This window comes from Quercus suber, unplaced genomic scaffold, assembly GCF_002906115.3.
Source record: "Quercus suber isolate HL8 unplaced genomic scaffold, Cork oak 2.0 scaffold_551, whole genome shotgun sequence".
NCBI classification, from domain to species: domain Eukaryota; kingdom Viridiplantae; phylum Streptophyta; class Magnoliopsida; order Fagales; family Fagaceae; genus Quercus; species Quercus suber.
The window spans coordinates 26,335-46,592 of NW_027069999.1; the positions used below are offsets into that span (position 1 = coordinate 26,335).

The 20,258-nt window shown below is 36.8% G+C and overlaps 1 protein-coding gene across 1 annotated transcript; it reads right to left on the reverse strand.

The window, feature by feature from the left end:
- Positions 1 to 16,275: 16,275 nt before the first annotated feature.
- LOC112024179 (probable pectinesterase 55) lies at positions 16,276 to 18,483 on the reverse strand. The gene is made up of 5 exons (XM_024056825.2): positions 18,259 to 18,483; positions 17,984 to 18,143; positions 17,601 to 17,816; positions 17,034 to 17,278; positions 16,276 to 16,610 (listed from the first exon to the last, which is right to left on the reverse strand). Exons 1-5 carry the CDS (start codon positions 18,450 to 18,452, stop codon positions 16,442 to 16,444), a joined length of 984 nt encoding a protein of 327 aa, XP_023912593.1. The 5' UTR covers positions 18,453 to 18,483; the 3' UTR covers positions 16,276 to 16,441.
- Between the last annotated feature and the right edge of the window lie 1,775 nt (positions 18,484 to 20,258).

Below are 20,258 nucleotides of genomic sequence, written 5' to 3' on the forward strand. Positions count from 1 at the left end.
TAGGGATTTGTAACAAAATAAAAAATGATTTTCTATTAGACTCATTGATTTTGTACATTGATACGGGAATCATTCCTAAATAGGTGATTTGTGGAATTTAAAGTTAAGTTCTATCGTGATTGACTACAAACGATTGGGTTAAAAATGTATTCAGAAATATTTTCATAATTTTGCTAATATTTTATTAAATTTTGAATAAATTTTAGTTTCATTCTTTAAATAGAGAAGTGCAAAGTGTATGATTGTCGATTTTTTCCCCTTCATTTGCTCTCCTTTGGAAATCCCACGTTGGTGAAACCCTAGCCTCATGTAGGCGCCTCTTTCCCCTGCTCTGGTGGAAACTGGTTCTCTTTTTTCTTGCCTTCCCTTCACTGTCCGCCTTACTACACTATCTGCCCCTCCCTCATACTCACCAAACCCAACCCTCTCAACCATGGATGACCTCACGGGTCAGTGTGCCCATCTCTCCCTCCACACAAAGGAATGCCAAACTATTCCTCTAACCTCTGCTATCGAAAACAACAACAGGGTGCTTGTGGCAAAGCTCTTCACCAAGCGTAGAGTCAATATTGAATCCTTGGCGCGAACTCTCAAAAGCATGTGGAGGTTTGCTCAGGACTTTAAAGTAAGGGATCTTACTCAAAACACTATTCTGCTACTATTCACCCATGAAATCAATGTGCAAAAAATTATCCCGCAAGGACCTTGGACTTTTGACAAATACTTGATAGGACTCTACCAAACAAGCGCCTCTGAATCGGTGGATGATGCTAAGTTTGATACCAACCCATTTTGGATTCAACTCCATAATCTTCCCCTCAGTTGTATGAACAAAGCCAATGCCTTGGCTATCAAGAACACTATTGGTAGTGTTGAACAGGTGGATGCTTCACCTTTTAGGGAGTGCTGAGGACTTTGCATCCGAGTTTGAATTAGAATTGCTATTGATCAGCCCCTTTGACGAGGCCAGTTTGTGGATTTAGGTGGTTCAGATCCCCACTAGATTTCGTTCCAATATGAATGCTTACCTGTCTTCTGCTACTGGTGCGACCTCCTAAATCATGATGAAAAGGATTACAAGCTTTGGACAGATAGCGGTGAATCTCTACAAAAGGATGACCAGCAATATAGTCCTTGGTTACAAGCTTCTCTGGCCAACATTCAGCAATCCCAAGTGGTCCATACCAAATCTCCATAAACTGCGAGCCCTTCTCATCCCGAACGACCCACTCCATCACCATCAATGCGCCTATCTCCTCAAACAACCATCACATCTCCCTCAGCGTCGAACCTACCATCTTTCTCTCAAACTGAAGCAGCCATAACTCACACCGAACATCCTGAGACCACTCCAACGCACAAGGAAATTTTATCAGACTCCACTTTGTTTGACACATACATCACTAATCTGGACCACGAACTAATTCACCCTTCGAATTCAAACATTCCTACTCCACTCCCACAGCTAGCCCACACTCCACTTATAGACCCTAAAGAACACCTTATCTACACCACACAGTCATTTGTCCCATCAACTAGACAAACTGACACCTGGCCTACCAATCACACCATTACTTTTGACCCCACACACACCCCTGACACCACTAAAATCTCAAATACCAATATCACACCCACATACTACACTGAGGCTGAGAAGAATGACATGTTGCGTGGTACTGTACACTCTGAAACTTTGCATGACTCTGGGCATGACACTTTACAAGCTGAAAATTTGCATGGCACATGGCATAGGCTTGGATCACCTCGTGACATAATGAACTCTTCTACCTCTAGTGAAATGGAAGGCACAGTCTAAAAGGAAGGCACAGTCTCTACCCTCAATTGATGACCCACTCAGTGATAAAAAATAGAAGCTCTTGGACATGGAGGCAAAGGCATTGGGCAAGCTTATGGCAAAAAATTTGGGATTGGTGGTGGCTGCTAGGCAACACTCCCGGGCACAATAAGTGTCTTGAGCTGGAACTGTCGAGGGCTTGGGAACTCTCAGACAGTTAATGCCTTGAAAAAGGTTATTAGGATAAAGAAGCCCAATTTTTTTTTCCTGATGGAAACAAAATGTGATGTAGAATGGATGAAGATAGTAAGAGAATGTTATGGTTTCAAAGATGGGTTTTCCTATCCTAGTGAGGGAGCCAATGGTGTTTTGGCTCTTTTTTGGGATTCTGATATACAAGTGCAAGTAATGAGTTCTTCAGTCTCTTATATTGATGCTCTTGTAAAGGGTGGGAGTAAATTTGGGCGATGGAGGTTAACTAGTTTCAATGGGAATCCAAATACGTTGTTGAAAGCAGATTCATGGTGTCTCCTTCAGTACCTCTCTAATGTTTCTAACCTACCATGGATGGTTATTGGGGATTTTAACGAGATTATGAATGTTGAAGAGAAGGAAGGAGGGGCTTCTCGGCCACCTTAGCAAATGGCTCGGTTTAATAGTGCTATTGATATTTGCAGGCTTAAGGAGTTAGAGTTCGTGGGTTCACTCTTTACATGAATATACCAGAGAGGGGATGACTATCAAATAAGGGAACGGTTAGACCGTGCCCTTGTGACTTTGGATTGGTCGCTCTTATTCCCTATGGCTAGGGTATTTCATAAATCAACTTCGGTGTCAGACCACTGTCAGCTTGTTCTGAAATTTTTTGAGGAGCAGAAACGTCAAAGGCAAAAAAAATTATTCTGTTTTGAGTCTATGTGGCTGAAGGACTCTAGATGTGATCACATTGTTGAATTTGCTTAGAGTGAAGGACAAAGGGAGGCGTTGTTGTTCCCTATAGTGTCATGTTTGAATTTATGTCGAGGCAAGTTGGAAGATTGGAACCGGAATGTTTTTTGGGCATGTGGGAAGAGAGATTGCACGATTGCAAACTAAGTTGGAATGGATTGATATGCAACCTTCTGATCCGGGTATCATCAAGGTTATTCGACATATAAGAATTGATCTCAATTGTTGGATGGAGAAGGAAAATGCTATATGGAAACAAAGGGCTTGGCAAGACTAGTTTAGAGAGGGAGACAAAAATAACAGTTTTTCCACACAAAGGCTTCATCTAAGTCTAAGAAAAATACCATTAAGGGTGTCCTTGACTCTCAAGATGTATGGCAGGAGGATGAGGCAGTCATGGAGCAAGTGTTTGTGGACTACTGTTCTGATCTATTCAATTCCACAGCACCCACGGAGTTAACTGAAATCTTAGAAAATGTCCAATCCAGAGTCTCCCCTAACATGAACAGGCAACTATTGAAGGAGTTTGTGTCGAATGAAGTCCATAAGGCTTTTAAGCAGATGCATCCCTAGAAAGCTCCAAGCCCTGATGGTATGCCTCCTCTCTTTTTTCAGCACTATTGGCCTACTGTTGGTAATTTAGTAACTCAAATAGTGCTTGATTTCCTTAACTTTGGTATCATCCCCCCAAAGTTTAATGAAACTCATATTGTTTTGATTCCTAAAATCAACCAACCAAGGCGAGTGACGGAGGATAGGCCCATTAGTCTGTGTAATGTGATTTATAAGTTGGCTGCTAAAACTCTTGCTAATCGTCTTAAGAAAATTCTTCCTACAATTATCAGTGACACCCAAAGCGCTTTTGTTAATGGTGGACTTATTACTAATAATGTTTTGGTAGCTTTTAAAACTATGCATCACATTAGTCAAAGGAAAACAAGTAGGCAAGGAGAAATGACAATGAAATTAGACGTGAGCAAGGCATATGATAGGGTGGAATAGGCTTGCCTGGATAAAATAATGGAGGAGCTGGGTTTCTACCAAAGATGGAGGGAGTTGATGATGCAATGTATTTCTTTTGTCACGTATGTTGTCAAAATTAATGGTTTGCCCAAAGGCCACATCATCCCCACAAGGGGTCTTCGACAAGGTGACCCTCTTTCCCCTTATCTATTCCTTCTTTATGCAAAAGGTCTTTCTGCTTTAATTAAAAAAGCTGTTGTTAATGGCTCTATGAGGAGTGTTTCTATTTGTAGGGGTGGTTCTATGTTGTCTCATTTATTTTTTGCAAAATAGTATTATTTTTTGCAAAGCTTCCATTGAAGAATGTGATGCTCTATAGCGGATCTTGTCAGTTTATGAGGCAGCTTCATGGCAACAGTTGAATAGGGCCAAAACATCCCTCTTCTTTAGTAGCAACACGCTCAAAGAAGTTCAAGAGGAGATACAGGCTAGATTTGGGGCACAATTTATCAAGTAGCATGGGAAGTACTTGGGTTTGCCCTCATTGGTAGGTAAAAACAAGAAAAACTCCTTCAAAGAAATTAAAGCTAAATTGGCTAGGAAATTGGCGGGATGGAAGGAAAAATTATTATCAAAGGCAGGAAAAGAGATCCTAATTAAGGCGGTTGCCCAAGCAATACCCACATATTCTATGAGCTATTTTAAGATCCCAGACTCCTTATGTGATGAATTGACAAGCTTAATACGAAACTTCTAGTGAGGACAGAAAAAGATGAACGTAAAATGGCTTGGATTAGTTGGGACAAGCTTTGTACTCCCAAATCCCAAGGAGGTATGGGGTTCAAACAATTAAAAAAATTCAATTTAGCTCTTTTGGCCAAGCAACGGTGGCGGTTGCAAATGGGAGGAGAGTCCTTATTGTACCGGGTGTTCAAAGCTAAGTATTTTCCTAACTGTGATTTCATCTAAGCAAAGTTGGGTAGTAATCCCTCGTATGCATGGCGTAGCATCTTGACAGCTCAACAAATAGTGGAAAAAAGGAATCCGTTGGTAGGTTGGCAATGGTAGAAAGATTAAGATATGGCAGGATAGGTGGCTTCCAACACCTTCAAATTACAAGGTGACATCACCACCACCCTTGCATCTTGATGTTTCTTGGGTTGGCGACCTTATTAACCATGACTTGGGTGTATGGAAATCTGATCTTTTGAAAAGGCTTTTCATGCCGCATGAGGCTGATTTGATTGATAATATCGCTTTGAGCTCGCATCTGCCTGATGATAAATTGGTATGGGCACCAACATCGAATGGGAAGTTCACAGTTCGAAGTGCTTACCAAGTAGCTATGGAGATGACAACCAAGGAGGACAAGGGGTCAGTGTCTGATGGATGTCAGTTGAGGAAATTCTGGAAGTGGCTTTAGGGGCTTAATATTCCACACAAAGTTAGGCACTTTGCTTGGCGGGCTTGCACAGATATTCTCCCCACTAAGGAGTACCTTTTGACTTGAAAGTTTTGTAGGATAGGAGGTGCGAAGCATGCCAGTTGGAGGTGAAGTCCTTGGCACACCTATTTTGGGACTGTGTTGCGGTCCATAAGGTGTGGGCAGTCTCGAAGCTTTTTCCAGTTGGGCCAAGGCTTCATTTTAGCTCCTTCATGGACATGGTGTGGTACGGCACAATGGAGGCGAAATGGGATCAGGATAGACTTGAAAAAATCATCATGGTAGCATGGGCTGTGTGGACGAATCGAAATCAGACCAGGTGTGGAAGTCCATAAAAGCTGTGTCAACAGTTGGTTTTTAGGGCAATGGAGTACCTTACTGAGTACCAGGAGAGTGTCCACGTGGAGAATGGGCCTAGCCCGATTACATAGGCCCATTGGAGCCCTCCTCAAGTCGGTCAATTCAAAGTCAATGTGGATGGTGTTGTTTTTATGCACCAAAAGTCTGCTGGAATTGGCATGGTAATTAGAGACTCAATTAGCAGGATTATAAGAGCGTGTAGCAAGAAAATTGAGGCACCCCTTGGAGCTATGGAAGTTGAAGCCAAGGCTATTGAATTCAGTTTGCACTTTGCGTGGGATTTGATGATCCAAGAGTTTGTTTTGGAGAGTGACTCATTGACTCTCATAAATGCTTTGAAAGGGACCTCTCCCCCACCCGCTTCTATAGCTGCTGTGGTGTATGGTTCGCTGTCTAATTCCCACAATTTTCGCCAAGTGGAGTTTTCCCATGTTTGTCAACAAGCCAATAAACCGGCTCATCTCTTAGCTAAATATGCTCTAGGCTTTGATGACTATTCCATTTGGTTAGAAGAGAGTCCTTGTTTTATTGAATAAGCTCTTCTGAATGATGTATTGTTAATTCCTTCGTTTCAATAAAATTTTGAAGTATTTCATATCAAAAAATAATAATTAAATAGAGAAGTGCATGTCCACTACACTTTCACAACAAATCATAAATGGTAAATTGTTTCTAATTCTAATTTGAATTCATTACTTAAATTACTTTTTTGTCCACTTATAATAGCAAGTAATAACCTACTATTTAGAATTTGTTGTTAAAATATTGTGAAAACATTGTCAACATAACATTTCTCCTTTTAATATTATTTAATATTAAAATTTAAGTAAATTTTTTGAACAAAAAAAATTGGTGGTTCATGTTTTGATCTCCATAAATAAAATCATGGTCCCCGCTACAATAGCTCCATCAAAACTTCGGTAGTATATATATTGGGTATTATCCTTATTGTCACGTAGCATAAGGTTAATAATTCCACACCGACCACGTACTTTTGTAGTGAGAAAAAAAAATTCTGGTCCTGTACGTTCACAATATCTTCATTTTCTCCCATGAAGATTGAAGCTACGAAAGAAAAAGAAGAAAAATTATTGAATTAATCAAGAAGAGAGAGAGAGAGAGAGCATAGCGGTCATAGACATATAGTTGCGCGCATGATATAATGCGTGAAAATGAATTTGAAGTTTCGCATGGTTAAAGCAACGGGAAGCAATGGCATTTCACAATTCATATATATATGCGTTTAGTTGCGTACGAGTTGGGTCGTGGTTGAGATCTCTAAGTTGGTCATATCATATGCCGCCGCCAATTATTGAAAACAAAAAAGAGTTGGTCATATTCATATTCATATTCATATGCCTCTCTCTCTCTCTCTCACGACTCCACGGCTCTATATGTTTTGTTTTAGGCTCATTTACTCCAAGCTATATGGTGCAACTAATTAACATTACGTGTTTGACTAGGATTTTGATGAGGCTATCATCGTGAGCTCAACTCTTATCAAGTATTATATGAAGCAATACAAGAATTTCTATCACCAAGCCACATTCCTCTAAATATAGTCTACACCAACTTGTCAAAGCCTTCGTATTAGTCTAACGTGGAATTCAAGACATAAATTACACGGTCAAAATTTGAAGAGCTAGAATATCAATTATCACAGTTGCCTTAATTGCAACATCCAAAAGGTTGTGCAGCAGCCTTGGAAGGTTCTTTGAACATTGAAGTCTCTCATGACATGGAATAGAGAGACAAAGACAATACATCTTTCCTGAGCAATATCTATATATGATTCACGTCGTTGCTTACTTAAGGTGGCATTTGTGTGGAATTGCCATGTCCTTTGCAAAAAATAACACAAGTCCCATAACTTTTGCGTAGTAAGACCAACCTTCATGAATAAGACTTATTCAAGTACAATATTCTTTACAACTGTTGAATTAACAAGTTCCAATTGACTCTCATGTGAGCTTATTACCACCGACATATAAAGTCAAATCAATATCCTAAATGCTAATTACTATCTTAAATATTTATAATCCACTCAATAATATAAAATTTACAAAAAAAAAAAGTGAAAAAAAAAAATTTACTCCATACATGATTTCCTGAAAATAAAGTCATATACAAAAAGAAAAAAAATTGATAAAGATAAATCACTCCATAGTCCACAATCTAAATACTAATTACTATCTTAAATATTTAAAATCCACTTAAAAATATAAAATTTACAACAACAAAAAAGTGAAAAAAAAAAAAAAAACCAGTATTTGATTTCTTGAAAGTAAAGTACTATATAAATAAATAAATAAATAAATAAGATAAATCACTCTGCAGTCCATACTATAAATACGAAACACTATCTTTAAATTTTATAATCCACTTAATAATATAAAATTTACAAAAGAAAAAAAAAAGTGAAAACAATTTACCCAGCACTTTATTTCTTGAAAGTAAAGTACCATACAAACAGAAAAAGATAAAGATAAATCACTACACAGGTCATACTCTAAATACTAATTACTATCTCAAATATTTATAATCCATATAATAATATAAAATTTACAAAAGAAAAAAAAAAGTGAAAAAAAAAATTAGCTAGTACTTGATTTCTTGAAACTAAAGTACAATACAAAAAGAAAAAGAAAAAGAAAGATAAATCTCTCCACAGTCCACAATTTAAATACCAATTACTATCTTAAATATTTATAATCCACTTAATAATATAAAATTAAAAAAAAAAAGTGAACAAAAAAATTACTTAGTACTTGATTTCTTTAAAATAAAGTACCATACAAAAAAAAGGATAAAGATAAATCACCTCTAAGTTCACAATCTAAATACTAATTACCATCTTAAATATATATAATCCACTTAATAATAAAAAATTTACAAAAGATTAAAAAAAAAGTGAAAAAAAAATTTACCCAGTACTTTATTTCTAGAAAGTAAAGTACTATACAAAAAGGAAAAAAAATGATAAAAACAAATTACTCCACATTCCACACTCTAAATACTAATTACTATCTAATATATTTATAATCCACTTAATAATATAAAAATTACAAAAGAAAAAAAAAGTGAAAAAAATTTACCATGCAAAAAAAAAAAAAGATAAAGATAAATCACTCCATAGTCTACAATTTAAATACTAATTACTATCTTAAATATTTATAATCCACTTAATAATATAAAATTTACAAAAGAAAAAAAAAAGTGAAAAAAAAATACCAGTACTTAATTTCTTGAAAATAAAGTCCTATACAAAAAAATAAAAAAAATAAAAATAAATCACGCCATGATCCACAATCTAAATACAAATTATTATCTTAAATATTGTTAAGAACTGAATTATAGTAGTTGAATTCGAGGTCAACTAGGCCTCCTTGAACAAGATGAGAGAATTGAATTTGGGATAGAGAGAAGAAACAGAGAAAGAGTTATTTGATTTAGCAAAATGATTCAATGCCCTCCTTACAATTGGTTATTCCCTTATATACATGTAACCCTCCTTCTATCATAACCGTATAACTACCTTCTAACTACCATGACAGCTCATAGTCTAACCAACTCCAGCTCACACTCTAACTAACTCTTACACGTGTTACTAACTACACTGGCAGCCCCTTGATCAGCTGTGCACGCATGCTGCATCAGCAACTCCTGCCTTCCTCATCAGCAACTTGGCCACCCTCTGTCAATACCCTATCATGCAGCCCTCTTACATAAGCCACCAACCCCACCTGCATTGGTCATCAGCACCACATGCATTGCCCATCAGCACCACATCACCAGCATCCCATACTCATGTTCAACCTTGCTTCACTTATTCAACCTTGCTTAACTAAGTTCCTAACAATACCTCCTCCTTTAAAACACCTTGCCCACAAGGTGTGGGAACTTATTTTGCAACTCAAACAAATTCTCCCAGGTAGCATCAGCTGTGCTCTCATCCTGCCACTGCACAAGTACCTGAGTGATAAGTCTGCTCCTCAATTGATGGGTCCTGGTATCTAATACAGCCACAGGTTCAGGAGCAAGGATATGTTCTGCAGAGACCACTGGTAAAGCAGGTCTAGGACTGACCTTAGCACCCAACTTAGCCTTAAGGTTTGAGACATGAAAGACAGGATGAATCAAGGACCCTTCAGGCAGATCAAGTTTGTAAGACACCTCACCAATCTTCTGCACAACCTGGAAGGGACCATAAAAACGAGGAGCAAGCTTCCCAAAATTTCTGGGCTGCACTGAAGCTTGCTTGTAAGGTTGAAGCCTGAGATAAACCCAATCTCCCACCTCAAAGGACCTGTCCACCCTCTTCTTATCAGCAAACCACTTCATTCTCTCCTGAGCTAACTTCAAATTGCTTTTCAACAATGAAAAGAGCTGCTGCCTGTCATGCAAATAAGAGTCTACTGCTGCAACCCTTGTTACTCCTTGCACATACTCCATAACCTTAGGAGAGGGATAACCATAAAGGGCCTCAAACGGAGTGAGTTTAATGGAAGTGTGGAAATTAGTATTGAACCAAAACTCTGCCATAGGCAACCAATCCACCCAAGAAACAGGTCTGTCAGCAGCAAAGGCTCGCAAGTAATGCTCTAGGCTCTTGTTTACTACTTCAGTCTGCCCATCAGATTGAGGATGATAAGAAGAAGACATAGCCAAGTTAGTTCCCTGTAATCTCATCAATTCTGACCAGAATTTGGAGGTGAATACTGGATCTCTATCACTCACAATTGTAGAAGGCATACCATGTAACTTGAAGACATATTGCATGAACACTTGAGCAACCTTAGCAGCTGTGTAAGGATGAGCTAATGGGATGAAATGCACATATTTAGTCAACCTATCCACCACTACAAAGATGACTGACTTCTGTTGGGACTTAGGCAGCCCTTCTACAAAATCCATGCTAATGTCTAACCAAGGTCTCTCAGGGATAGCCAATGGCTGCAGCAACCCAGCAGGTGAGCAAGTTTCACTCTTCAACCTTTGGCATATATCACATTCCCTCACAAATTCCTTTAAATCCTTCACCATACCAGACCAGTAGAAGTCTTTTTTAAGCCTCTGGAAGGACTTTAGATAGCCAGAGTGACCCCCTAAAGGGCTAGCATGTACCTGGTTTAACACCTTAGCCTTCAATTCTTGGGCTGCACTACCCAAGAACAACCTTCCTTTATAAAACAACAAACCATTTTGAAGAGTAAACCCAACTGGAATGTCACCACCAGACTGAATGGCACTGACTATTTTCTGGACTGCAGCATCAGATGCATAAGTCAACTTGAGATCTTCCAACCAAGTAAGATTAGGAAATGAAATCATACACAAGGTGCCCACCTTTGTACTCTCCAACTCCCCATCCTGCATAACTTCTTTCCTTGAAAGTGCATCAGCCACCAGGTTTTCTTTACCATGTTTATATTCCACCAAGAATGCATAGCCAAGGAGTTTAGAAATCCATTTCTGCTGTGCAGGGGTCCCAATCTTTTGTTCCAACAAGTACTTAAGGCTTTGATGGTCTGTCTTAATCACAAAGGACCTGCCAAGGAGATAAGGTCTCCATTTCTTCACTGCAACTACCAAAGCCAGCAACTCTTTCTCATATGTTGAGAGAGCAAGGTTCTTACCTTTCAAGGCTTGACTGTGGTAAGCAATTGGCCTTTGATCTTGCATAAGGACAGCCCCCACACCCACACCTGAAGCATCACATTCCACCACAAATGACTTAGTAAAATCAGGTAAGGCCAGAACAGGTGGGTTGGACATGGCATCCTTAAGACATTGGAAGGCTTGTGAAGCTTCAGGGTTCCAATGGAAAGAATCTTTCCTCAATAAGGCTGTTAGAGGTGCAGCAATCAGTCCATACCCCTTAACAAACTTTCTGTAGTAGCCAGTCAACCCCAGGAACCCCCTTAAGGCCTTCACATCTTTAGGAATAGGCCATTGCTGCATAGCAGCAGTCTTCCTTGGATCAGTCCTCACTCCATCTCCAGATATGAGGTGTCCTAAATATTCTACTTCCTTACAAGCAAACACACACTTTGATTGTTTGGCATACAATTGATGTTTCACCAGAACTTCCAAGACCAAATGAAGATGATGCACATGATCACTCACATTCTTACTATAAACCAGAATATCATCAAAGAATACCAACACAAATCTCCTTAAGTAAGGTTTAAAAACAGAATTCATAAGAGATTGGAAGGTGGAAGGTGCATTGGTTAAGCCAAATGGCATGACCAAGAACTCATAATGCCCTTCATGAGTCCTAAAAGCAGTTTTTTGAATGTCATCCTCCCTCATTCTAATTTGATGGTACCCGGACCTCAAATCTAATTTAGAAAAGACAGCTGCACCAAACAATTCATCCAGCAGCTCATCTATGACAGGTATAGGGTATTTATCCTTGATGGTTTCTTGATTTAAAGCCCTATAATCTATGCACATTCTCCATGAACCATCTGCCTTTCTAACTAAGAGGACTGGTGATGCAAAAGGACTGCTACTATCTCTAATCAATCCAGCAGATAATAACTCTTTAACAATCTTCTCAATTTCATTCTTTTGATAGTAAGGGTACCTGTAAGGCCTTTGGCAGATAGCTTGTGCTCCCTCCTTCAAGTTGATTTGGTGTTCATGATCCCTTAAAGGTGGCAGCCCCTCTGGTGTAGCAAAAACTGANCCAAAAAAGGGAGTAACCCCTCATATGCTTGCGAAGCATCCACAATAGTCTTGACGTTATTAGAAAGGCACAAGATGGAGGGTAGGCAATGGTCGGCGAATCCATATTTGGGACGATAGATGGTTGCCAACACCAACAACCCACAAGGTGGTTTCCCCTCGGGCTGACTATGGAGACTTTCCATGGTGTCTTCCCTCATAGATCTTGACACTAGACGGTGGAAAGTCGATGTAATTAATGCTACTTTTCTACCTCATGAAGCCAGCACCATCCTTAAAATCCCCCTAAGTTTTAATCTTCCCGAGGATTGTCTTATCTGGATAGGTAACAAAATGGGTGAGTTCACGGTTAAAAGTGCATACTACATTGCATCTGGCTTGGTGGATTCCGTTGAGGAAGGTGAAAGCACCTCAGGTAGTTCATGGTCTTTATTGTGGAAACGATATGCAGCTGAAAGTCCCTCCGAAAATCAAAATTTTTGCTTGGAGGACTTGTGTCAATGGTCTTCCAACCATGCAAAATCTAAACCACAGGGGTGTCCATTGCTCTAGCTTCTGCCCGTTATGCGACAAAGCCATTGAAACTATAACCCATGCACTCCTTCACTGTGAACACGCAAAACTGACTTGGGCCTTTTGGTGCAATAGTCCTGTGGACCTTTCCACTTCTTGTGATATGGTAGAAATTGCATTAGATATTATTGCTAAAGGCTCCCTGCACGATCTTGAACTCTTTTTTGCTGTTGCATGGTCTATTTGGTGGAATCGTAACCAAGAAATTCATGAGGACTCGGGCTCCCCTCCTATTCAGGCTTGGGATTTGGCTGGTGGTGTTTTGGCGGAGTTCAAGGCTGCTTGCCTCTGTCCAGCTTTGTCCCAAGCTCTGCCTCTGTCTAGGTGGAAAGCTCCACCTACAGGTTACTTCAAAATCAATACTGATGCAGCAGCTTTTGATGATGAGAGGTGCTCGTGTATAGGAGTTGTCATCCGAGATTGCAGGGGTGTTGTTCTACCTGCTTCAAGCAAGGTTCTGCCTGCATCGTTCCCAGCTGAGATTTTTGAAGCGTTGGCCTTGCAAGAGGGTGTGCTTCTCGCAGCAGAAATGGAAGTCTCCCATGCCATTTTTGAGTCCGACTCCTTGTCCATCATTCAAGCAATCTCTGAAAAGCTCCATGGTGGTGAGTTTGGGCACATAATCAGGAACATTTGGGAAGTGGCTGCTTCGTTTACTTGGTGTTCTTTCAAACATCTGAAAAGGGAAGGCAACAAAGTTGCCCATGAGCTTGCAAGGATTGCTAGGAATTCTGGTGCTTCTCAGGTTTGGAAATGGTCTTGCCCAAGCTTGGTTGAGCATCTTCTTGTGGAGGACCTCTATTTGTAATACTTGTTTCTCTGTTTTGTATTACTTTTTGAGGACCTCTGGCTGTGCTATGTCTCCTTGTTGTGTTTCAATTTCAGATGAATGAAATTCACATATTTCCCATCAAAAAAAAAAAAAAAAGGAAGTTTCAGATCAGTGACTTTCTTAGTGGGAAAAGTTTCATTTTCTTATTTATTTATTTATAAGATTGAAATTCTACTAAATTGGTTTAGTGTAATTTAAGTGTATGTAATGGTTTTGAGTGGAAAAAGTTCACTGATGATATAAGAGTTAACTATTTTAATAACTTTTTATAGAAAATGATTAATTAATTTTTTTACCGTATTTTATATTTTTTATAAAAATATTGTCAAAATTTTCTTAAAAGAACTTACTAATAATTACATTATTTTAAAATAACCCTTACAATAACTCTTTATTAATTTATATGTGTTTTTAAGATAAAGTCTGATGCTTACAACTTGTAACATAACTCGCTTATATGACGAGTTATGATTAATAAAAAAGTGATGGTAGGTTCATACGAGTACACCTCTTCACTAATGGCACTAGAACTACTCTGTGTTTAATCTAGAAAAAGGTGAAAGCCCTTTGGGTTGTGGGCCATATGAGTAGTTTGGGTGGTTCATTTGTCATCAACTAGATTTTGCCAAGTTGCATTAGAGTTCCAAAACAAACGCTATGAACTATTTTGATTAGAAAATTTGGAGGAAGTCAAGAACTAGGAAGGGAAGTCATACACGCCATTTAATTAGTAATGATTGTTTTTTTTTGAGGGGAATTAGTAATGATTGTTGAGGATGACATTTGTAAATTGTTCCCAAAAATAAAAAGATTGCAATTTAATTACCAATGATAGTCAAAGTTAAGGAAGCACAATAATAATGGTCATCTATATGGTATAAAGGGTTTTTTTTTTTTTTTTTTTAATGTGTTTGGCTTACCTCCAATACTCAATAAAAATCACCATATAACAAAAATTACCATATGTTCTATCTTATTAAAAATTTTAAAAAAATGATCATAAGTATTATTAAATTTAGGTAAGAATTTTAATATTTGACTAATTACGTTTACTTTTTAAAAAAATAATTTGACTAATTATCTATATTTTTATGATAAAATTATGTTTGATTTTAAATTTAACTATATATATATATATATATATGCATTAATGCATGTGTTACATACTATTTTTTTAAAATTATAATTTGACTAATTATTTATATTTTTATAATAAAAATTGTGTTTAATTTTAAATGCATCCATGCGTTTGCATGTGTTACATGCTAATTAAAATAAAAGGAGATCTATTTTAAAAAAGTACTGGAAGTAAGCCAAACCCTTTTTTATTTGGGTTCCAATTTTTAGATTCCTAAAATATCCAAACCTTACTCATCTCTCTCTCTCTCTCTCTCTCTCTCTCTCTCTCTCTATACATATATATAGCCCAAGCTCATAGAAAAATCCAATTAGATTTTAATTGGATTCTTAATTTTGCGCCATGTGTCCCATTTAATTTTTAATTTTGTGCAAAGTAAAGTATTTGGTGTAAAAAAGTGAAGTATTTGGTGTAAAAATCAAAGAGTCTAAATCCAGTTAGATTCTAAATTGGATTTCAATTAGGGTTCAATTTTCTGCCAAGTGTCCATTCAAGTTTTTAATTTTTATGACAAGTGAATAACTGGGTGCAAAAAATAAATAGTCTAAAATCAATTAAATTATAAATTATATATATATATATATATATATATTATATATATTATGAGAAACCATTACATATATTAGAAATGTATGGTTTAAAAAAGGTGCAAGTTAATTTCATGTATAATTTGAACCTCTTCTAATTAAAAAATGTATAATTTAAACTGTATAATTGTGATTATTTTTAATTATACTTATGCACATACACAGAACTATACACTAGTTTACAATAATAGTGGTCATTTGTAAATTGTTCCTAAAAACAAAATGATGGCGATTTACCAATCATTATCGGAGTTAAGCAATAAGCACAATAATAGTGGCCATATAATTAAAATGGGTCTATGTTTATTTATTTTGTCATTTACTTCATAAGATTTGAACCTAAAAGGGTTTCCAAAATTTTATTTGCCTCTTGTATGTATGTGGTCAACACTTTACTTTTTTTTTTTTTTAATTAGTTTTATAAATACGATAGAATTTCATCTTATGGTATCCACTTTATAATGATTATTTTTTATCATTATGCCAAGATACCAATCAATTTTGATGTATGGTGTCAACACTTGGTTCACATCATATTCACTCAACTTGATCACTAGTCTACTCGAAACTCCATATAGTGGAAACAAAGATGATCTCAACTCAATTTACCTAGAGATTAATTAACCCAAGAATTAACCACAATGCGCAACAACAAGGATTAAGGAAACGGTCCTATATACCGGGCCATGAAGATTCTTTATGTAGAGGAAAAAGAAGGGAACATGTAGGAAGATTTGGAAAACACAGACATATATGATCTTTTTTTTTTTACTTTTTTTTTTATTATAAAGAATTCTGTTTACAAATGTCGTAAAGGTAATGATTAGGATGCATTTAATGTTTTATTAAATAATATTTTTATACATTTTTCAATAAATAAAAAGTTAAACTGCACATGTGTTTTATTATTTGAGAAGGCATTTGTTTTTAAAAATAAAAAATTGAAAATGCATTGGAATTCATAATTGAGCATTTATTACATCAACTACAGCTAATACGTACGCATACTTGCTCAACATTCCAACACTATAAAATACCTCAAATATGTGGTAGTAGAGGGAATGACAACAGATTAACACATGATTAACACATGTTGAAAAGGGTGCGACTAAAGATGCAGACGTTGTTCTTCTATCCAACCATCTTGGTTTAAGAACAATTTTTGATCGACAAACTTTTTCTGTTGTTCGGCCGTTAATGTTTTCTCCCATTTCACACGTTTCGACATGTTTGCCCCTGGTCCCTTGCATTCCACCTCTGCATATGTGATATATTTCCTATACAACAAGAACACATATGAAGAAAAATTCTTACTTGCTCGACATTCAATCGAAAAATGGCTCAACTATTTTGAGCACATTGGTAATATGTGAAAACTGTAATGTGAAAACACAATTTTCTAGTGATTCTAAAAAAATACTCTTTAAGCTGTGATTTGAAAATGCACTTTCTTGGTTTTTGCTCAATTAAAAAAAGAAAAGAAACAATTTTCTTAAAAATACAAAGCCAAATGGCTCTTTTTTGTGTTTGTTTTCATTTAAAAATCACTCATCTTCTCCATGAAATCGTAATGCCAAACGAGCTCTATGTTAACTATTTCCTATAAACTTAAGCTTTTAAAACAAATGCTAGCTTATCAAGATCAGTCAAACAATCTATAAGATGAATGTAAAATGGAGAAAAGAAGAAGAAGAACATACTCTTTTCCAGCTTGTTTCCATATATCCCAACCTGCTGGGGCAATAATATTGTCGAAAGTTGACCTGAAATATACTACTGCCGAATGGTTTCTATATGCCCTCCCTAAATATGCAGTACCAGTTCCTGTTACTTTACAATACTTAAACACAAAACCATTGGTTTGTGTATCACTTTCTCGACCTTGAGCTGTAATATAAGCGTTCCAATTGCCTATACTTTTTCCATTTACATGTATTTCAGAATTCTACACAAAATATATGAAGTAATGTCAAGGGAAGTATGTGATAAAAGATAAAGATAATATATAAGTCTGGTTAATGTGTGTCTTTAGGGCACGTATTAACTATCTATTTTGGAAAGATTTTTTATGGAAAATTGAAAAAGTTGTTAAAACAATAAATAACTTTTTCGTTTTTCTATAAAAAATTTCTTAAAATTGATTACTAATATATGCCTTAAGGACATACATTAGTAATTTCCATAATATATATATATTATATATTTCTGAATAATGTTCCCTTTAGTATTGGTAAAAAGAAATATGATTTAACCTTGTTGATTCTAACCTGATAAAGTGATTGACCATAACCCCAGATGAAGTCTATTGCACCTTCAACATAGCAACCATCAAAAAAGTGACGACCAACTAAGTCAGTGAGTGTATCTTGTATGCCAATAAAACCACATTCATAAAATGATGCTTTGTCTGCATAAAGAAGAGCTGCTGGTGCCCATGTAATCTTTTTCACCACATCATTTACCAGCACGAGGTCATATGTATTCTAGCAGTAGCAGCAATATAAGGAAAGCCAATTAATAATTAAAATAAGTGTTGGAATTCTTTTGCTATTTTTAAATATTTTTACCTGCCAATAATAGAAACTTTTTAGTTTTCAATTATTAACTTTTTGTGTTAGCCCAAGATGAAACTTTTTGAGTTTTGCCTAACCTTGAATGTAATATTACGAGCCATAAAATTTGAAGCATACAACTTGAAGGTTGAACTTTCCAAGGAGTTTCCAGAATCATCCCATTCTATCACAGTCGATAGCCTACTCTTTCCCTTAAGAATAATGTATTGTTTATCTTTAGGGATTGTAACTCTCTCTCTAGACAATAAAAGAAAAAAGAATATTATTAGTGACTGAAATTTAATGGATAGCTTATTATAAATGAAAATTGGAGTTATATATATATATAGTATATATACTAATGTTGATTTACTTGTAAACACCAGCATTGAGAAGGATAATTGTCCATTGTTTGTTATTTGATGGGATTGAATCGATGGCCTTCTGCACTGTGGTGAATTGTCCCTTGCCTGACTTATCAACTAGGATAGTCTTAGTAGAAGTGGACACATTTAGGAAAAGGAAGAGAGTCAGTGTAAAGTAGAAAATAAATGCAGGAGATACCATTATGAAGAGATGCAATGGTGAAAATTTTTTCACCTGATGATGAATAAATTCTCTATTTAAAGCTATCAATGTTGCAAGATACAATGAATCAGTTGGCAAGAAATGCTAAAATAGAAAGTGTGACAAGATTTTGACAAATATAGAGCATATCGCATTTCCTTACCTAAAATTTCTTTTCTACTTTTGGATAAGATAAATTATTTTTTCTATTTAGGGACTATTAACAATATCTATTCTAAATTTCACTATTTAGGGACTATTATTTAGGGAGGAAAGGGTTTGAGCTGCGCGGTTAGCCGTATATTTTAATTATATCTTAAAAAAAAAAAATTCTATTATCTATTCTAAATTCTAATTTATATTTAAATAATATCTCTTCAATAACTTTTTTATTCTTTTCTTTTCTTTTCCCTTTGCAAGTCAAAAAAAGATTGCATCTTCTCTCTTTTCTCCTTTCCTCCCCATTTCCCAAACATATATAAGGAAAGCGATTTCTTTTCCTTTTCTCCTCCCTTCTTTTCCTTTCTCTTCTCTCAATTGTAACAAACAAAGTGATAATTTAGGCTCAACTGCAAGAACTATCCTGGATCCTTGCAAAAATTACAATATATACTCAAAACTCAGCATTTCCTATCTCAATGTTAAGAACTGAATTATAGTAGTTGAATTCGAGGTCAACTAGGCCTCCTTGAATAAGATGAGAGAATTGAATTTGGGATAGAGAGAAGAAACAGAGAAAGAGTTATTTGATTTAGCAAAATGATTCAATGCCCTCCTTACAATTGGTTATTCCCTTATATACATGTAACCCTCCTTCTATCATAACCGTATAACTACCTTCTAACTACCATGACAGCTCATAGTCTAACCAACTCCAGCTCACACTCTAACTAACTCTTACACGTGTTACTAACTACACTGGCAGCCCCCTTGATCAGCTGTGCACGCATGCTGCATCAGCAACTCCTGCCTTCCTCATCAGCAACTTGGCCACCCTCTGTCAATACCCTATCATGCAGCCCTCTTACATAAGCCACCAACCCCACCTGCATTGGTCATCAGCACCACATGCATTGCCCATCAGCACCACATCACCAGCATCCCATACTCATGTTCAACCTTGCTTCACTTATTCAACCTTGCTTAACTAAGTTCCTAACAATACCTCCTCCTTTAAAACACCTTGCCACAAGGTGTGGGAACTTATTTTGCAACTCAAACAAATTCTCCCAGGTAGCATCAGCTGTGCTCTCATCCTGCCACTGCACAAGTACCTGAGTGATAAGTCTGCTCCTCAATTGATGGGTCCTGGTATCTAATACAGCCACAGGTTCAGGAGCAAGGATATGTTCTGCAGAGACCACTGGTAAAGCAGGTCTAGGACTGACCTTAGCACCCAACTTAGCCTTAAGGTTTGAGACATGAAAGACAGGATGAATCAAGGACCCTTCAGGCAGATCAAGTTTGTAAGACACCTCACCAATCTTCTGCACAACCTGGAAGGGACCATAAAAACGAGGAGCAAGCTTCCCAAAATTTCTGGGCTGCACTGAAGCTTGCTTGTAAGGTTGAAGCCTGAGATAAACCCAATCTCCCACCTCAAAGGACCTGTCCACCCTCTTCTTATCAGCAAACCACTTCATTCTCTCCTGAGCTAACTTCAAATTGCTTTTCAACAATGAAAAGAGCTGCTGCCTGTCATGCAAATAAGAGTCTACTGCTGCAACCCTTGTTACTCCTTGCACATACTCCATAACCTTAGGAGAGGGATAACCATAAAGGGCCTCAAACGGAGTGAGTTTAATG